The 20,840-nt window shown below is 44.6% G+C and overlaps 1 protein-coding gene across 4 annotated transcripts in view; it reads right to left on the bottom strand.

Annotated features, from left to right (window-relative positions):
• Positions 1-20,840, bottom strand: part of PNPLA7 (patatin like phospholipase domain containing 7) — a 129,208-nt gene that overhangs the window by 19,696 nt on the left and 88,672 nt on the right. For 3 of the 4 annotated variants that reach the window (XR_004841654.1, XR_004841655.1, XM_009636343.2), the window contains exons 26-29: positions 14,689-14,845; positions 6,896-7,012; positions 3,125-3,194; positions 976-1,092 (exon numbers count right to left, since the gene is read on the bottom strand). Coding sequence is in view for 2 of the 4 variants with exons in the window: in XM_009636343.2 (XP_009634638.1) it covers positions 976-1,092; positions 3,125-3,194; positions 6,896-7,012; positions 14,689-14,845 (461 nt within the window). In the remaining 2 variants the exon portion in view is untranslated. Of the gene's footprint in view, positions 1-378; positions 555-975; positions 1,093-3,124; positions 3,195-6,895; positions 7,013-14,688; positions 14,846-20,840 lie in introns of those variants that run through there. The other variant, XM_035891883.1, reaches the window with a different exon arrangement.

Here is a 20,840-nt window from a genome sequence, read left to right as displayed (position 1 = left end):
ACCGATGCCCAGCCCGTCCCGAGCCGCAAGCAGTCCCCGAGCCGCGAGCAGTCCCCGAGCCCCGAGCAACCGACCGAACTAACTAACCCCCCCGAGCATGACGTTATATGGTATGGAATAGCCCTTTGGTCAGTTTGGGTTAGCTGTGCTAGCTGTGCTCCCTCCCAGCTTGTTATGCACCTGGGCGAGCAGGAGAAGCTCAAAAAGTCCTTGAGTAGTCTGAGCACTACTTGGCAACAGCTGAAAACATCAGTGTGTTATCAACATTCTTCTGGTACTAAATCCAAAACACAGCACTATGCTAGCTACTGTGAAGAAAATTAACTCTATCCCAGCCGAAACCAGGACAAATGACAACCCTGACATAAACCACATCCCAAACACACACAAGTGGATGCACGCGCCTTGGACCCTTCTGGGTTCAGTCCTCGTAACACCCCAAACTCTACATTGCTCTCTTCAACGCCACGTGATTCCACCTCTGCCATGCGCTAGCAGCCAACCAAGACACCAACGCCTCTCAGCTGACCCCTCGGGCTCTGGGTGACACCAGGCTGACAACGAAGAGTTAATGCTGTTACTTTCTCAGAATTATTTCTTATTCAACTGATACTTTTTGAAAAGAGACACAAAGACAGACTGCATGTTTGCAGTTTAATTTCTGCCCTCTCCTTTCAGCGAGCACTAAAATAAATTCGAAATTAGCTTGGAATTATATGTTCGGAATGCGTCTATTAGGGAATATTTCATAATAAAAAATAGTCTTAATAAAGCCATGATAAAGCAAACACCTAGGAAACCGAGAACAAGGACTCCTGGTAACCATCATGAGATCAGTGTCTGCAATATTTCTCCTTGTTTCCTTTTTTGGGGGAAAAAATACCCAACCAACCAAAAAGAAAAGGGGACACAGTTCTGTGCTGTTTGACAGGCTGTGTTCTTGGTAACTTCATCCCAATTGATCTGTGCACCTACCAGGAAGATTGTTGATATAACCTCCATCCATCAAGAGGTGCCCGTCCTTCGGGTCACAGAGAGGGGGCATATACCCAGAGAGGGACATGCTGGCACGGACGTAGCGCCACAGAGAACCTGCAGGAGTGAGAGGGAGGGAATGGCAACAGCATTAATTACTGCTACAGAGGTGGGGTAGGCTTTCGCACTCATTAAAATAATCGGGAGATAGAGGCTCTCCTGAGAATACTGTTAGAAAGTTATTAAAGCAGTTTGTTATTTTCTATACCATAATCTTGGCTAGGGAAAAAACCACCCAAACAAAAACCCCATGCTATCAGGCAAAGGCCTTAGAAACCGCAGTTTTAAGCCCATGCCTCATATTTATTGCCTTCAAGGAGATTTCAGCATATGCCTGACTGCGGGGATCATCTTTAGTGCTTTGTCGAGCTTACACAGATAAGGAAAGGAAAAGGCTTCTCCTGGGGACGAAGGAATAGAAAGAATACGCAGATTGAAGCGCAGCTGAAGCCATTAAATTCTACAGAGATCCACAAACCCCAGACTTTGAGCAGGAGCTGAACATGAAAAATATATTCTGTAAAGCCCAAAATCTCTGTTTTCCCTGCTCTGTAACACACAAACATTTTCACTTGTAAAACCAGCATGAGTACATGGTGGCAACCTTCTCTCTTCGTAGGATGCTTCTCTTAATAGTGCTGTAAGGAAGAAGGGTATCACCTTTTAAGCTGTTAGAAACAGAAAGTTTAATCAAGTAGAAATCGATTGGATCCGTTTCCTGTAAAACATTCTGCTTTAAGGCTCTTCTTTGCTGATTTTTCTCTTAACATTTGCATCAGTTGAATTGAGAAGACACTGCATTTCCAAAGAGGCCAAGAGTCTCGTCTGAGAAGCGAATCTTTAAAATATCAGCAATAAATAAGACTTGCAGCATTAACTCACTTCTCAATAATTAACTGCTCGGTGCTTCAAACAGCAACGCTTTCCAGCAAGCTGGGAATTGATTTTTTTTTTTTCTTTTTAAAATATATAACAGTTCTGTTTCTAATTATAACCTAAGCACTCCTACTGTTTAGCACAGGTCAGTACTGGCAGATTTGGTTTTTATTATTAATGTTGGAACTTCCACCCAAGAAAAATGCTGACTTCTTGTGTTACACCCCACAGATGAAACCAAGATGGGCAGTTGCAGCAGCTGGGAACTCCCTTCCTCCCCTTTCAGTGAATCCTGGAGATGACCATAACCATCCTCCAGCTGATTTCTACCCCTGTATTAAACTTCCGCAGGAACGAGCAGCTGGATGGAGTGAGTTCCTGACCTAAGCTGGCTTAACCTGCTGCAGAGCAGGAATACAAAACCTCTAAAAAAGGTTAATCCTCTGGCCGCTTGTTTTAGTTCCCTTGGTTGTCCTCGGGCAGCAAAGCCCCCCGCTGTCAGTGCAATTTAGCAGTGCTGTAACCCACACCCTAACAGCAGAACAGAGTCTTACCTGCGCCAGCTCCAAAGGTGAAACATCAGAGACGCAGCAGCAAAGGCTTCGGCTGCCCCGGGGGTAGCTTGCAGGCTCCTACTTTCTTCACTGAAGCCTGAGTCACTGCACCATTACCCCAAATAGACAAAAGCTAAAGCAAGCATCCCACAGGGCTGCCACCATGTCCTGGCCGCAGAGCAGACAGCTCAGATCTTTCTCCTCTGTTCAGTCAAGTAAAGTACATTACAGCTTGCCACCAGAGAAATAAAGAGGACTGGACACAAATGAGAACCTAACCCAGCCTCTGCTTCAGGAACAGGAGTCTCTTTATTGGGAAAACTGCTTCATTCATGGGCAATCTGAATCTTAAAATGTTTTGGTTGCATTCGTCCTGATTTACGGCTAAAACACAGGATGTTTTAAGGAAACAGAATGGTGTCAACGGAGCCATTTTCTCTCTAAATAGTGAATACAGCATCTCATTTAATTTCTTTCCAACAGCTCTGTTCCTTGTTATCTACGTACAACCACAGTTTGGTGCTCAGCAAATAACAGAGAAGGGAGAAACAAAGGGAAAGAAATTTAAAGGTGAGGAAAATTCGAGGAACGAGGGGTGACATGAAGTCTCACATCATTATTTAAGACCCGCTGCTGGAGAAGGCCGCCTGCACACTCACCGTCGGTGTGGACCCTCATTGTGGAGGCAGTGATGTCGGTTGTGATCGTGAAGTAAGGAATCCACAGATCCTGCAACAGAGGAGGTCCCAATTTTACTAAATCTGTAACCTTGCACTTAAACTAAAACCTGTACCTAACACAAACCAAAGCAACAACCTCTGTATTTTAACAGAGCTGTAGACACAAACGCTTGCATGGATGGAGAAAAACCCACCAGCCCTGTGTTTAAGTTCATAAATTTGTTTCTTATGTGAATGCTTCATGCCGAACCAAGGCAGACAAAAATCTTTATTTCCTTTTTTTAGGAGCAAAAAAAATACTTGTTCCAGAAGACTGTCCAGCACACAGAGCAGCACAGAAACCTCATCATCAAACCAGGAGTTCACCTTCTTTCTGACAGCTGTTCTTTCAGATGAAGCGGGGGGAGTCTGATGATAGCCTTCATCTAAAGAGACCCCTAGGCTGTTTATTGCTGCAGGACAACGTCAAGGGAAGGACTCACCTTCTATGAATTCAGTTCTTATCTATGTCTCTAAATACTTGCTGCTTTTGGCCTCCCCTAGATACATGGCACTAAGCTAGCAAGACCTTTGATCTCACCCAATACACCCCTTCTTGCATTTCACCCAAGTGTTTCCTCTCAGGGTGGTGTTCATCCACTACACAGAGCAAGTCTTCCATAATGGTATTCACCACGGATGGGCACACAACCATTCCTCGTAACCCCAACCTAAGACTGCAGCAGGCAGCACCTTCCTTGCCTCAGCTCCTGAGACACCACAGCCCAAGACAGAGAGCAGGAAGGATATGAGTCACGGTCTCTTGACTCGTGATGTTCAATTTCTATCTTGTGATGATTAAGCCAAGGGTCATTCCAGCAGGAGATGCTGCTGAGACCCAAAGTTGCCTGAAGTCAAAGAAGACAACACAAAGCTCTGCAGCGTTACCTACAGGAACAAGGGATCCTGCAAGGTAGATCTTCAAGACAACACCAGAGGCTGCTTGAGATACTGCAGGGTAAAACAGCAGTGAGGAGCGTGGTACATAACCTGCCTAATAAGCAGGATGATATACAAAAAGAACAGCCGAGCTAAGTCCTTTACAAGTTTATTCAGGGGCTAGACCAAATCAATGTGCCCTGCTGCTGGCAAGGGGAAGTTCTCATCTGTGTTTCAGCCATATCTGTACTCACATCCCACTAGCTGGAAAAACTCAACGGGATGGTGGCCTCCCAACTGCATAGGAGTTTGGTGGAGAGACGATAGTTTTGGAAAGTCTCCATGGTGTCTAATGAAAGGGTTGCCTGCAAAGGGGAAGGAGGAGGACTTGTTTGAATAAATTGAACTTATGCCCAGAGAACAACAGCTGATCGTTCTCTGTCAGTCAGCAAAGCTGAACCAAGACTGAAGAGATGAACCTGCTTTCCCAGCCAGCCTCGCTGCTCACAGGACAAGGTGTCTGGGTCTTCTCTACTGTAGCTTTGATGTGCCTTAAACTCAAGCCAAACAAGGGTTTGGACTCCAGCTATCAGTATGAGCCGAGCAGCTCTCCCTTTCTGGTCAGTCTGTATTTCTGGTGTAAGTTTCTGTGCTGTTCAATATGAAATTCTGAGGAGGGTTTTTTTCTTAGCAAGTTTAATCTCTTAAGCAGCTCTGCAAAGACAGTGGAATTGGGGAGGACTAACAGATGCTGCACAAGTATTACAACCCATCTGGTATAAATGCCATAGGAGGGCGGATGAATAAAGTGTGACTACGAGAGTATTAGGGGTGCCTCTCCATGCTAAAGATATTCTGGTGATTGCAGATCTCAGTGCAACAACCATATTTTAAGCAAAAATAGGGGAATGGGGAAATAAGTCTTTCTGACACTTCCTTTCATATTCAGGCGAACACACACACACGAAGGAAACTAAACCAAGACCTATCACGCAGTAATAAAGACTACATTTCTCAGATATCATTTCACTTATTTTGGAGATGGAGCATTATTCAAGTCTGAAGCAGGACTTGGTAAGACTCTTCGGATTCCTCACACCTGAACCTCCAGCTGAGATGACTTGCAAGAGCATTTTCTGCCTCTGGCATGGGAGATAAAAATTCCAGAGCCTGGTGCTCCTCCAGAAGGATGGGTAATTTCAGAGGAGCAATAACTGCATTTCTTGAGAAATATCTTTCAAGTGCCCTGCCCTGGATTTCTGCGTGCTTTCCTGGGAGAACCTGCACAGGCTGACTTCTTCTCATAGGCTGCCTTTGGCTGACATCTGCAGCAGCAGTCACGGGGGTTGCCGGTAACCAGGGCTACCCCACAAACAGCACTGCTGGGAATCAGGAGACACCTACGTTACAAGGGTTGTTAGAGAGCAAATTTAAGAGAAAATGGAAACCTCCCTTTCAGTGTCAGAAATAACCAGTTCAACCTAAGCACTTCTGCTCCCTGGCTCTGAGGGCAGGGTGAGAAGTGCGGGGGTGCCACCACACAGCCAGACACAAAAGGGCCAGTGCCCACCCCAGCCCCTTGGGAAGGAAGCTCTCAGGTTCTGCTGGATCCTCCCAGCAAGGAGCAGTTGTGGCCAAGCATCCAGACACAACCTGTGTTTGCAAGGCTATAATTAACCCTTGTGAATATGTAATTCCATTGCTACCCACCCCCCTCCAAAACCACTCCCACTACTGAGAAAAGATGGATGTTGCAGTTTGCATGCTTTGAAATAAGGCTTTAAGAAAACATTTGTTCATGGCTTAATGAGTCTTAGTTCAGCTTCTGGTACATTATAAGTTACCCTTTAGACTTAGGCAGCTTTCAATTTCCATCTGCTTCTGACATGACTGGTTAACACGTACCGATAACATGGGTTGTAACAAAGGAGTAACTGCCTCTTTCTTTGCAGAGCTACACAACGTTTCTCCTTATCTATCTGATGGAAGTCTTAGAATCATAGAATCACAGAATCATTGAGGTTGGAAAAGCCCTTTAAGATCATCAAGCCCAACCGTTCCCCTAACCCTGCCATCCCACCACTAAACCCTGGCCCTAAGCACCTCCTCTGCCCAGCTTTTAAATCCCCCCAGGATGGGGACTCGACCCCTTCCCTGGGCAGCCCCTTGCAGTGCTTGACAACCCTTTCGGGGAAGGAATTTTTCCTGATGCCCAACCTAAACCTGCCCTGGCACAACTTGAGCTTTATAATGTGCTTTATAAATTGCTGCTGCTGAGGGAGGGAGGATAGGTGGGATTCTGAACGTGGCTATCAGCTCAGGAAGACCATAGAACATCTAGCAAATACAAAAAGCCACCACATGCAAACCAGCAAACACTAAACTTTGACATTACTGCAGTTTTCAATAGGCTGTTCATAAAAACTCACTCTAGCTTCAAAAATAAAATAAAATAAAGCCAAGCCTATTGCTTCCCTCTTCAAGACCTTCTGGTGTGCCCTAAGGGTCTCTTAGACCTGATTTGCAGAAAAATAATGATAAAACAGGCTCAGCAATTCTATTCCAGTGACACAATTTTAACCTTCTGCCAGACAACGGGATCCCTTTGGCAAACAGAAGTAGCTACAAATAATCTACTCCTTGTGCTTTCTAAATCCACCAAAATGAAAGAATAGTCTCCTTCCTATATTCATGTAACATCACATTCAGTTTTAACACATTTTCAGTCATCCCACAGCCCCATATCTTGTATTAGCATGGAAGAAAGCTATTTCTGCTGCAGCAGCATCCAATGACACCATTTACTATACATAAAGCAAATAAGTGACCTACCTCTATCTGCTTATCTTTGAAGATGCCGTTGATGCTGTTATTAAAAGCTGCTCCAGAAAACATAGAGGTTATTGGATATGTCAAGTCTAGAATAGTCTTAAACACTGAGTTCATAACCTAAAAAGAAAGAAAGAAAAAAAAAGGCATTTCAAAGGTAAAGATATTCAAGAATCCATATTAATGTGTGCATGAACGTATGCAACTTGAGAGACATCAGATTCTACAGCCAACACACTGGAAGCATTGCTGTCCTAAGTACAGAAGTTGTCAAGGGGACACAAATACAACTACAAAACCTACAACCAGTAACTCCCTGTATGGTGCCATGCTTGTCAAACAAAAAGCAGCGAAGTCCGTAGCCACTTTGCAGTAAGGCTATGGAAGAACATACAGTCACACGGCTTCCCTTCCACCCATAAATCAAAACATCACTCTAAAGCAGCGGGCACAGGTTTCTGCCTTAACAAATGCATGTGAATGGTACAGTTTAATTCTTGATTATATTTTTTCAGAAAGATATTATTAGTTCTCTCCCTCTTCATTATCCTTTGGAATTGAAACTTCAGCTTGTTTAAAGTTTTCCACGGTATACATGCCATTCACCTGCATGGAAAGGAAATCATAAATCTGTAATACAGGAATTGATGTAGACATTTGTACATCTCATCTCGTCTCATTTCTGGATCACACCTCATTTTTCTTCCAGGCTAAAGTCTTTTTTATGTTAAGTGGAAGCACTTACAAAAACATATGTGTGATTCTCTGGGACCGCAACGAGGTTAAATCACCCGCACTTTTAAAGAGCCTTAAGCACACTTTCTATGTATTAGTGTCAATTATTTTTCATTCCCAAAGTGAGTTATTGTGCTCTTCACCTGCTGCTAGTAGCCAGCATTTAGATACCACTACAGGCATTCTACATAAGCCAGATACACCAAATCACATGAGGTTTCCTACAGCACTATAGATACCCATTATTTTATATAACAGCGGCAGTCAGTCAGGTGGGTCTCTTCTAGACACACATATACTGTAATTAAGTTTTCATGGATTCTTTTTTTTCCCCTCCCCTCCATTTCAAGTACATCTGTGCACTAACCTACACGATAACGTGATGAAAATACCAAAACTATATGGCATTGCGGCCACTGCATTTCTCCTATAACCATGCCATTGGTCTCAAATCCTAATAAATCATAACATAACTCTACCCCTAATATATTACAACATATTCAATTAAAATGCAATAGCAGACCAAAAACCCCCAATTAACTAATTTGCAATTAAATAGGGCTTCACTGGATGAAAAATTTCTCTTACATGAAATATCTTCTATGTATTCTCTGTAATTTAACAAACTTGACAGACAATATGGCCCTGTACCCCAGCAGAGACCTACAGCGTGCAGCTGCCTCTCAAACTGCAGCCTATTAACGGATCTGTGATAAACATCTGGCCTTCGCTTTACTCAACTGATGATTTAAAGAAGAGCAGGATTATCCTACACTCTCATGTCCATCTGCTTTTGAATATATTAGGTATCTGCCCAGAGAATACATGTCCAAGTATAGAAAAAAAAAAAGGAAAAAAGATCCTTAAAACCAAGTATATAGAGAGGAAACATGGGAGAACGTAAAAGCGTTAGCACAAACCCGGTCATGAACCTGTCACCTTCGTTCACATCCTCATCTTGGGTTCTGATGGGGTGAGGACAGCGTGCCAACCTAACCATAGACACGCTACCCACAGCTTCAGAGTTAAATATAATTCGTTTTGTGCTTAAAATAGGGATTTTGTCTCTGACATTACTTACAATGATTAAATCAAGGAAAGAGGCATTTATAGAAGTCCTTTATTTAATACTGAAGAAAAATCTCTCCAACTCAGCACCAAACAACAGGTCATCCTTGCATGCTCGCAATAATCTTGTACACGAACAAAATATTTCTAATTAATGGTTATTTCCTAATATTTTCATTTCTCATTACTGGAAGGTGCCCTTTTAGCAGACACTGATGGCCAACAACCTCCCTCAGCCTTCCAAGAATAGCTGCTACCACCTACCACGCTCAAGATAAATTAAGTTAAAGATCACCCTTTGGAAAGGCAGCCAGGGCCTTCCGCTCCACTTCACGCTTCTTTACTAACTGCAGCACAAGGGCCAACACCAGCGTCTCCAACAACGACGCAGCTTCGGTTCCCTACAGCACAGCGATGGGAAGCCCAGCCTTAAGGCTCCTTTACTGTTTCTCTGAGGAGACAGCGGGTATTTTACAGATCTTCATTAACTTTTCAGGAACTTTCATTTCGACAGCTCTGCCACAAGATGAGCTTTCTTATTAAAAAGCCCTTTGATCCTAAAACTGTTTTTAAAAACTACCCCGTGGTATAAGGCAGCTTCAGCAAGGAACGGACAAGAGCAAATGCACCTGATGACGGACAAAAAGAAACCTGAATTGTATTCTCCGGCTATTTTGTTCTTTGATGCAGAATGGTTGTAAACTGGTGTCAAAACCAAGAATAATCCCAGTATTTTTCAGTGTTCCTGATATATATAAAAAAAAAAAAAAGCAAGGGTATGGGAAAACTTGTTGCAAGATCAAAAACTTGTAACAGCAGAACAGATTAAATATTTTTTTAAACTACTAGAGATAGCATCCAGAATTTCCTTTAGTGCCTTTTCAGTGTTCACATATAAAGTTTCAATGAAAGAAGCAAAGGAATTTACAAAGAAAAAAAAAAAAAAAAAGGACAAAATAAAAGTGCAACTCGGGCCAACAGTTTCAGATAAGCAGCACTACAGGGATATATTTATCCTGAAGGCAGGAATAACACATAATGGAAGGTCAGACTTAAAAGGTAAACTAATAAGAAATCTAAGAGTTGAAGAAGATTAAAATTAATCCATCTAAGAAACTGTAACCATCTCAGAGTTGGGTAAAGGAGAGAGTCAAGGTAAGGAAATGTATGTTTAAAATCAGATTCAGTCGTTCTGCTCTGGTAACATCAACGTGCCATCCGCATGATCATTCGCTGATGTGCTCAATACAGGGCAGAAATAGGATGGTTCGGTGCCTTAACTGGGCATTTCAAAGGAATGGGCATGTTTGGATTTTGCATGCAACCTTTTATCTGACTTTCCCAAATTATAATGCTTAATTTAGGGTTCATTTCAACACCCCAAATAATGATTGAAACAGTAAATATGAACCATTAGGCCTTATCACTACATGAAAACAGATTTTTCCTGTATGTTCTGATCTAAGAAATTTTTAAAATTTAACAAAACCACACCCAGTATTTTTATCTTCTATTATTAATAATCTCAAATACAGAATTCCATCTGAAAGGCAACCGGAGGGAACACTTCAGCTGGCTTACAAGGAAAAAGCAATCTGCTCCAGTTTAATTTTTGCAAGCAGAGAAACCTAGTGCATAAAACCTTCAAAACTGGATGATAAAGTTTTAAAGATGCAACTAAAAAGCACCAAACGGCAGCAAGAGCACACCTTGGCAGGCCAAGGCCATCCTCAAGCACCTCTGGCTGGAGGACACCCAAAGCAGGTTCTCTGCTGCAGCTCATCCACCTGATTTCAGAGACAACATGTGCACATTCATTAATCATAGAATCACAGAATCATTGAGGTTGGAAAAGCCTTTTAAGATCACCAAGCCCAACTGTTCCCCTAACCCTGCCATCCCACCACTAAACCCTGGCCCTAAGCACCTCCTCTGCCTGGCTTTTAAATCCCCCCAGGGGTGGGGACTCGACCCCTTCCCTGGGCAGCCCCTTGCAGTGCTTGACAGCCCTTTTAGGGAAGGAATTTTTCCCAATGTTCACCCTAAACCTGCCCTGGCACAACTTCAGACCATTAACGTGCAGTCTGTAACAAACCTCTTATTTATTTAGCATTCACTGCGTGCTTTCAAGCTGCTTTAGCTCCTATTACCTTTTGCTGTGCCTCAAGGCACAGTAACTAAGGCTCCTGCCACCTGGGGGACTGGGACCAGTTTATTTTGCTGATCTCCTCTGGTCAGGAGGTATCTTTTCCATAATAGATTGGCACGAAGAGCGGGCAGGATAGTTTGGCAACGTTGGCCTGCTCAGCTCGGATTTTCTGTTTGCAGGGATCTGTCCTTGTAGCTGTTGTTATACAGGGAGATCTGGCATACGAACAAAATAAAACAGTGTAGGATGCAAAGTGATTTACAAAACACTGCACCTACTAACGATGACTTCCACAGCAAAAGACAGCGCATGGTCCCCACCGCGTGGGCATCGCGCCCCTCCCCGGTGACCCTTCTGCCCAGCCACGTGGTCGGTGGCGCAGTGGCACGTGCTCGTCCTCCGTGCTCCCAAGCCATCTTTCACCTGCTCCCGGTCTGACATGGGCATCGCCCCGCTATGGCAGCAAACAGCTTTTCTTCCCCCAGAGGACAGATGTGATCAAGAAAAGCATCGGGATCCAGTCTGACAGCAGCTTGGCCTGGCCCAAACTGGGGCAGATGGTTCTGCCTTGCCCTTGCCCTGTGCCAGTACGGCTGCCTTTGCAGCAGGTAGCTCAGGGAGCTGAGCTGGCCAGAAACTATCACGACATGGGAAGAGAACAAATTAAAAAAAGATGAATTTTTGGCCAGGTCAGCTCGTTAAACCACAGCATCTCCCAGTGCGCGAATGCTAGAGCCGTGGCAGGGAGAGGCAGAACCTCACGGTTATTTTATCTGTCATGCAATCGCAGACAGCAAACGACTGCAGCCTCTCACCCAGCAATTCTGGATTCTTGTTATGGGAAGCTTTCTAGCTACACATTCCCATAGCCATACTCCCTTCAACAGCAGAATGTTCCATTCTTTGTGAAATATTTATACTTTGAAATATTAATTTTCCAATTAAAAAAACCAAGAAAACCCAACAATCTGGAAACACAGAAGCTTTACGTTTTTTGTTTTGCTGGTTAAACACAGGTGTAGAAGACACACAGAGGAAAATACACGGTAACTAACCTGACTGGTAATTTTCATACCCCTCTGTATTTTGACAAAAAAAGCCATTTATTTCTTTGTTGCTTCATTAGGTTCAGAAAACACATCCCATTAAAAACATCCCTTTTCCCGGCCCCAAGTGTACAACTAGAGATATGCCCATTTCTAAAAATACCAAAAAGAGAAATAACTGCAGGACAAAGCCAGCATTTGTTTTGATGGATTAAAAAATAAATTAAAAAAATATCAGAGTTATCTAATCCATCACAGCAAAGACACTTCAAAAACCCCCAAGGGCTAAAAAAGCCAGGCTGCAAGGTTTTGCACAAAGAGCACTCAGCAATAACCTTCACCAGCAAAAGCTCACAGGCTTTAGAGGAGCCGAATCAGCAGCTTCCGTAGCAGGGAGCACTCAAGCCTTTTTGCATAACAGTGGCTTAACGAAGACATCCCCCAGCGCAGCCCTTGCACAGCAGTGGCTCCGCCAGCAGCAATGCTGCTCTGTGGGACAGCCGGAATGATCCCACAACTTTTGGACACTGGGAATTTGGGACTTATCTGATGGGATTTGTCACCTGGCTCAGCCTCGGTCCCTTCGGGTGGATCTGCTGTGAATCCCCAACAAATCCCACTGCTATTACACACAGAGCCGGTGCTCAGCCACTCTCCTTGCTCAGTCCACAGCTGCTGCGCCACAATAAAAGAGAAAATAACACAGAACAGCCACCGTTAAAAAGATTTAAAATCCCTCAAGCTACTTTGTACATTAGCTGTGATCTGAACTCGGGGAGAGGGTTTTCATGGCTTTCTTCAATTCACAATGCAAGCGTTTTGCTGGACTGTGCTGTTAACAGGGCTTCAAACAGAGCGGTCTTCTCTTTTTCCATTCTCAAACCCTTGAACAATTTCTAGTTTGGATGTGGACCTGGCAAGCTTGTCAGAACAATCATGAAAAACCTCAAGAAAATCCATTCTTCATTAATATGATGAAATGTTTGCTCTAACAGAGGTCGTTAACCTCTCTTCCAGCTACTTATTTGCAGATTTCAAGGTACCAATACCTGAAACAGCCAGAGGCTGGGCCAAAACCTGCCTTTTCCTTTGTGAAATGTTCTCTGTGTTTAAAAGTTAATCAATAGATTATATTTCTTCTTTTCATCTTTAACTATTTCTGGTAAAAGCGAGTGTCATTCCAGATTAGGCTGGTGAGCTCAAGAGCTGCAACGCTGGAAACGAAGCTGGCTTCAATGGGAGCAGAGCCTTGAGAAGCCCGGAAAACAGCATTTCCAGCTCTGCATCACTTCTTGCACAGAAGAGGTCTGACAAGTTAACAAACAAGAGAAGACAACCCTCCAGACAAATGCACGGAGGAAAATTCCATCGCTTTAGCCTAACCAAGAGCAAGGGAGGGAGGGCAGTGAGCCACAGATTGCTGGAGGCTAGGAAACCATTGCAGGGAGGTACCGCCACGTGCTCGCCCTGCTCAGACGCTGTCCTGTAATAAGATTTTGGGAAATAAAAAGTGCAAGGTTAAACAGACGTCTGATGTGATTCAGTACAGTTGTCTTTATGTCCTTAATCTCAAGCCTCCTCCACTTTTGCGATTGCAGTGAACTGCTCTGTATGACAGTTTATGTTTTGGGTGCTTCCCAACCCAGCCAGGCACAGGCAATTCCTAAATAAAAAGCACAAAATCCCCATTCTCCTAGCAAACAGTGACACGGAGGTGAAACAGAGTCCCACGGTTCTTTGCCCACCAGGAGAGCACAAACACACTGGGGCCTCAATATGTAGTTTAATGCCCCAGACCATGTAGCTTGCAAGGAGAGTGGCATCTTACCACAGAATACAGAAGATTGCGCCTCAAAGCCACGGCAGTTTAGAAGACACATGGGAAAGGTAAGCAGTATACGTGTGCCAACTATTTCACTCCTATTTCCCCCTAAAACTCAAGACTTAAGCAGACCCAGAACTCATTCAATTTAGAAAACTCCCTGTGGTGCTTCCCTTTCAATAAGAAAACCAGTGTGGACATGTGGGGTTTGTGTAACCAGTACAAAGTTGGAATCAGGCTGTAACTAGCAAACTTCAGAAATAACGCCAGTCTGCACCACTGGTCATTTTGAACCAGGTGTAACCTGGTGCTAATACAACATTCCCCCAACACGCTACCAATAAATTAATCCATAGCAGTCACTATTTAAAATGACCTTCCCAAACCTTAATTTAACAATGAAAATACAGTTTTGCTTGTATTAAATATTTAAAGTTAAAAATTTCTCCTGACACAGAGCACCACCACTCTGGAATTCTCAGGCTACACCATGAATTACACATTTTGTATTTAGTTTAGAGAAGGATTACCTCTGTCAATCAGTTCCACTGAAAAATGACAGCATGTGAGAACGAAAGAGAGAAAATTATACAAAAGAGAAACACATTCGTTGAGAGTTGGAAAGGAAACAGATTCCAGCACATACAGAGAGAAGATAAAACAAAGATAAACACAGGCTAGCACACTTAAACATCACTCTACGTCTCATACTGGGACCGGAGTTCGTGCAGAGCAAAGCCGAACGTTTGACTCCTGCCTCCTCGGGCGCTTGCATCGCCTGCCAGCCTGCCAGCGAGCAGCTTTCCCAGTTCGCTCCCTTGCTGCCAGGCAGGGACCCTTTTCATCACGCAGACGCTGAAGTGCAGATGGCTGCACTTCCCTTGGGTGGCTGCTTGTGCGTGCCTGCCTGCTAAGGCTCGCGGCTGAGCTCTTGCACACCGTCTGAGGAGAGAAGCGCAACGTTTCCAATGCTTACCATGGCCCACTGCCTGGCTTTGATCCTCATCTGATTGTAGCTGCGTTCTTCTGCGTACAAGGCACTCATAAAAGCACCAATAGACGTTCCTCCGATCATATCTACAGGGATGCCAGCTTCGATCAGCGCTCTGATAACTCCCACTTGGGAGCATCCCCTGTATCAAGAAAAGACAAGACATTATCAGACAAACAGCCACTGAAAGAGCCCAGAACCATGAATGACACCTTCTAAAGGAACTCGAGCATGCATTAGCTGAACTGCCAATCTCTTGCTAAACAAGCCTCAGTGCCAGAACAAAAAAAGATGTCATGAATGCAGAAATCTTCAAACAGACTCCCTGAGGATCCTCAGAAGTTCAGATCACCCAGCTGGACTTCAGTACGAAAGACAGTGATACAAAAACAACAGCCAAGAGTCAAGCCAGCGGGCGTGCAAGGGAAAATTCAACATGGCTTGATGGGAGCAATGCATCAAAAATCTATTAGGGTTCTTCCAAAGCAGCCAAGAATGGCTGGATTTCAGAGACCTTTCCACAAGAGTCTTTTCCAGTGATTCGTCAAGGAATTCAGCCAGCCAGGAATCATGGGATGGGTCACCGCATGGATTAATAATGAATTGGAAGACTGAAAACAAAGAGCAAAAAGAAACAAACAGTGATGACAAGGCAGGAGTTTCCTTCAGCACACAGACCCAGGAAAGGGGCAGATGAGGAGGCAGCGTTTGAGAATTATACAAATTCCTTTAGAATAGTAAACATATTTATTAATTTCAGGAGGTGCAGAAGGACCTCAGAGCAATGTGACAGAGTCGGAGTCAAGTGATAAACAACAGCTGAAGCTCAGTGCTGATGGGACAAGAGAAACACAGAAGTAGCAATGAGCTCTTAACTAGCTCTTCTCACACAGAGAGATTTTGGAACTGCTGTGGATATTGTCTGAAAAATATTAATCCATTTCAGTGGAAATTCAGAAGGCAAATCAAAGAAACCAGAATAAAACAGAAAACATAAGGACATACTTCCAGGATGGGTCGGCATTTTGAAAACTGCAAGCAAGCTCAGACTCGTCACTAAAAAAAAAAAAAAATAGCAGAACTAGAACATGAGAGAGGAGTAAAAAAGATGACCAGAATATGGGAAGGGCTTCACGTGAAAAGAAACCAGACTCGACTCTCCGACCAGGGCAGATCGTGACTGACAGGAGACACGCAGGGCCAGCCAGTGGTATCACCATGCAGAAAGTTTAATTTAAGGAAAGAATTTACACACAGACACGTGCATGTAAAGCACAAATTGGGGAAACCACTGTTACCACATGCTGAAGAGGTCAAGTCACAGATGGATTTAAATGTGGACTGGATGAATCAAAGGTAGCAGGCTGTCAGTGGCTACCCAATGTGAAAAATGGGAGATGCAACCTTGCGTTCAGGAAGCTCAGAAGCTGCTAATCATTGCAAATAATCATTTCTGAAGCAATCGCTACCTACCATCAGGAAGGGGAGCATAGGGGGGACATTTGATCTGATCTTACAAGCAGCAATCCCCAAATGGGGGAGGGATCCTTGTCCATTCTACAGAACCATTACAGAAACAGGATTTAGCAGCAGAGGCTGATTGCCTTCTTATCAGTACAAAATTATGGCCTCCAGTTTCAAATGCTTTGCCCAATTAATATCAAGTAGGTCAATTAGTTCATTCCACCTGGATGGATGCTTTGCAGTCTAACTCATACAGCTTTTGTAAAAAAAACCCTCCTTTTCCCACTTTCATCCCATTTTTCTGTTCCCCCATGGTTTGCTCTATTTCCGTCCTTTTTCCCCTTGCTGTTTACATCCTATAAATACTTACTAACAGCTGCCAAGTCCACCATAGGTGTCATTTGGCCAAGCTATGCTGAACACATTCTTTCCATCTAAATAAATCCCCTCCAGCTGCTGAAATGCTTTGAGACAGGTTCTCGGTTATACTGGCATAAATGACTTCAATGACAGATCTGCGCTGGTGTAATCCAAGAGCAGAAAATGGCTCGTTTAGCTTTCCTCTCCAAATTCTCCTCCCCCTGCTTTACTATTCCTTCTCCTCATAAGATGCCCTAAGTTAAAAGAATCTTATTTTTATTGCTGCCAGAGGAGCCCATTGTTTTTAGCCTTTTCGATCACAGCTATTTTTGCAATCTGCCGTGCTGCTGCCTTCTGCCTGCCTGTAAGCCTCTCGCTGACACCGATGTTTCGCCGAGGAACAGACCTTACGCTACCCAACCTGCTTTCTGGAGAAAGCCTACGTCACGGGGATTTGGTAAGACGTGGTGAGTACTGTAAAGCATTTCCTGCTTGAAGGGCAAATTTCAACTGGCCAGGACTAGCTCCAGACTGGACTCTCCCCCTTTAACCATTTCTGAAACTGGATCTCCTCATTGATGTATTTGTGTGCCTGTAAAAATGCGACGGATTTGATGTGATCACTCTGGATTTGGTTTTACTTTGCTGTATGATGCCCTTGAATAAATAACAAAATATTATTATTACTTCTATTGGCAAGCCACCACTCTGTGTCTTGCATCGGCAGAGTCCCTGGCAATAATAAAATCTTCCAGCTCAATGTGCAACAGCCACGTATCTCCAGCAGATGCATCGGTTGCGAAGCACTGACCTGCAAGATGGGAATGAAAGTATTTTTCTCGCTCAGAAAGGGACCTCCTATTGACTGCCAGACTAAATTTGTTTCATTTACACAGAGCTGGTTCTTCCAGTTCCGGCATCCTGAACAGTTTCATGGTTAAATCCATTTGTGCAAACTAAAATCCCAAGGGAATCAAATGTGCCTGGACCCACCCAATTTCTCCATGCACCACCCAGCCTCCTAAAGATATTATTTCTTCCTAAATGTTTTTTCCGCCTCCCTACAGCTTTAGGCCATCATTACCCCAGCAATGCTACTACGTAAAACTTTTCAACGACTCCTTGCAGTTGGTTCTCTCTTGGCCACTTCTTTGCAGCTCACAGCACACGTAAACACGGGCCGGCTGCCAAGGGAAGCTGTGTGCCGGAGCCGGCGCTTTGCCAGGCAGCGCACATCCCGCTCGCTGACAACTTGCTGGTGCCTCACGGATAGCCGGTGTGGGCTCTTCTACTACGGCTACAGAGGAAAAGAAACTGAAGCCAGGAGCTACGTCCCTGTTAACAGTCGGAGCACTAGTGCAGGAAAAACCCAGGGATGGTGCATTCCTTGTAACACCAGACACAATTTCACAGGGGATCTGTCCTGTTTTAAGGCAATATGTGAAAATACAAGTGTTTGGCAAGAGGAGTACAAAGGACGATTGCTTGTGGCAACACTGTATATACGCATCAGTGCCAGAGCACTCACAGGAGCAGAGGAAGGGACGGAGAAATCTCTGGTTCCCTGGCTGAAGTGGAGCTGACTGTCACTCCAGAGGTAAGGAGGAACAGGGGAGGCCATCTAGATACAAGGAAGGAGCTTCTCAGATGCACAGGATGGTGCTGGAGCTGCACACGTAGCTGTCCTTTGCCTTAAAGCCGCCTGATGGTGCAGCTGGATGGAGCATTTCCCCTGCCAGGATTAACGCCTGTCCCCAGGACAGTGACAGGGACTCCTGGCACCAAGGACAAATGACCTAGATTACTTTCAAGTAATTTGCTCCAGAACCAAAAGATTTGCTCAAGAAGTGTAGAGTCTATATTTAAACAAAAACTCTTTTCCACTGTGTATCACTCCCTAGGACAGGCCTGATTAATTAGTGCCCTTTTCGCAGAGAGTGCAGAAACAGCACCAACCAGTTTGAGGAAGAACTGGAAATAAGAACCACGCTCCAGTTTCACCCCCGCCATGGCCTCGCAACCTGATCTGAGCCAGCAAGTCGCAGGCTGCTGCGTGCATCAGCTGCCCCGCGGTGCCACTTGCTGCACTACTTACACCAAGCTCGTGCTTGCCATACGCTTAAAAAGCCTCCAAAAGCAGTGCCGTGCTTCCTAAACTTCAAGCACAAGTAAGTGACCAGGAAGCAGGGAGAGGAGTTACGGGGTTGAAGGACGTGCTTCCTTGAAATAACAGCAAGCAGAGAGCACAGACCTTCTGCCAGAAAGTCTCGCAGGAAAATTCCTGCTCCTGAAACAAGCCCTTGCTTTCACCCCCTGGGGAAACGCTGCTGGCATGTGAGAGCCAGAGCACAACTGACAAAAATTCTTCTGCGAGACGTGCACGTGCCTGCTCCGCACGTGCCTGCCAGAGCTCCCGTTAGGTACGGCTCTCAGGAAGAATTGAGCAAATGCAGCAGGACAGCTCAGATTGCGCTCAGGTCAGGGGGCTGAAGAAAATAAGATTGATACAAAACCAGAGACTGCGCACCAGTATTTTCCCCACAAGCCATGTTTAACACATCAATAAGACGTTGCCTGTCAGCGTTAGGCATCCACACGATGCCACGAGCACACAGAGAGGGGACGCTCGTTTTTCAGACCATGACTAATGGTGCGGGAAGGCAAGGCTGCAGCTTGATCACGCCACACACCTCTGAAGTCCACTTCAGTTTCAGAAAGGAAAATACAGCTCAGGCATTCAGCCTCCCCAGCACCTTCCTCTCCTCCTAATTGACTCATCAGGATGAAAGAGATCTCTCCGAATGTGTTGAAGAGATGTTATTTCCTTTGGTTAAAACAGTATTAAGGTCATGGCTGCTGCAGAGCTCTACCATGTCTCTAACCAGAGCAGGACACACCGCTCGCTGCACCGCCTTCCTCGCATAATTAAGTGGCAAAGTAGGTAGAAAAACAGAGAAATTGCCAAGGGAACTTTACTGTGCTCCACTGGAGCCTAACAAACCCGAATTAAGGCTCCCTCATAACCTTTAAAACTCCTGAGGAAGAAAAGCCATACCAATAAAACCAGCTTCTCCTTCATATAACAGCTTCGATTCAAAGCACGTTACGAGCAGTTGTTAGGTCACCCAGCTTACGGGGTAAGTGCAGATGAATTTTCTACATCCATTTTAGAGATGTGCGAAAGTGGCGTGCTGGATAACGATTCCCCCAACACTGCTTTGAAAGCGCTAGAACTAAAGTGAAGGTGACCAAGCTTCCAGCCCATGGGAATGGACAGCACATCCCGGAACACCGCCAGGTACGGCACGCAGATCCTCGGACCGGGATCCCAAACCTGGGGCTGGTGACTGAACTGGTGGGTCTCAGACTAACAGATACAGCTACATCCACTACAGAACACGTAGATAACAGAGTAACATCTTCTGTGGTGGTGGTGGTGGTGGACACCTTCTGGGTCATGCCGGAGGTACTCATTGTATTGGGGCAGGGGGGAAGATTAGATGTTATTTAAATGAAGGGTGATATAGAGCGGTATCTGGAAGTGTGAGATAAAGAGAAGTTTCTTCTTTACAGAAAAAGAAGCATTTTTTGACACGTTTTGTTGCTAATCCCAGCGTTGAGTGGCATTGTCACTGACTCGGAAGTCAAGAAAGTCTTCTATAAGCTGCAACTGTACTATCTCTCATTTGGCACCTTCAGTCGTTTGCAGCTGCACCACCATATACAAACATTGCTTTGAGAACTCATCATACCTGTACCTTTCCCATAATGTTATTTCCCAGATTTCCTGACCATAAAACTTCCTGGTATCATAAATTTACCAGAATAATTATAGCGATTGAGCTGCCAAACTCAAAAGAATAACAGAAACCAGACGGCTGCAGTTCTGCTCCTGCTGTACTACTTGCACACTTACAAGGAAGTTTCCAATCTGGACAATATTAGTTAATTAAGCGCCATGTCTAAGATAGAAAGAATAATCCCACATTTCCCGGTTCTCACCCCAACATCCAGCTACCAACAGGATCCTTTCCCAGCAGCTGCCCTGACAAAACTTTCTCCCTTCCACTGCCCATTTTAAAAAACGTCCCCTGTTACAGGCATATTGATCCAGAGACCTGAATTCTTCCTGTCTTCCTCTCCATTAGCAACAGCCTCCTTTCATCCTCCCACTTAGCTTTGACCTCAAATTCCCACCATCGACTTAACTCAGAGATAAGGAGGCATTTTCCCATCTTCCCTTTAGCCTTGCCAGGCTACAGAGATTGCAGATTAACCCTGCGCGCTCAGCGTTGTGCAGGGATGTTCAGCAG

This window comes from Egretta garzetta, unplaced genomic scaffold (genome assembly GCF_000687185.1).
Source record: "Egretta garzetta isolate BGI_Z169 unplaced genomic scaffold, ASM68718v1 scaffold143, whole genome shotgun sequence".
NCBI lineage: Eukaryota > Metazoa > Chordata > Aves > Pelecaniformes > Ardeidae > Egretta > Egretta garzetta.
Note: the sequence above shows the minus strand (reverse complement) of the source record. Positions and strands in the feature narration are given on the sequence as shown.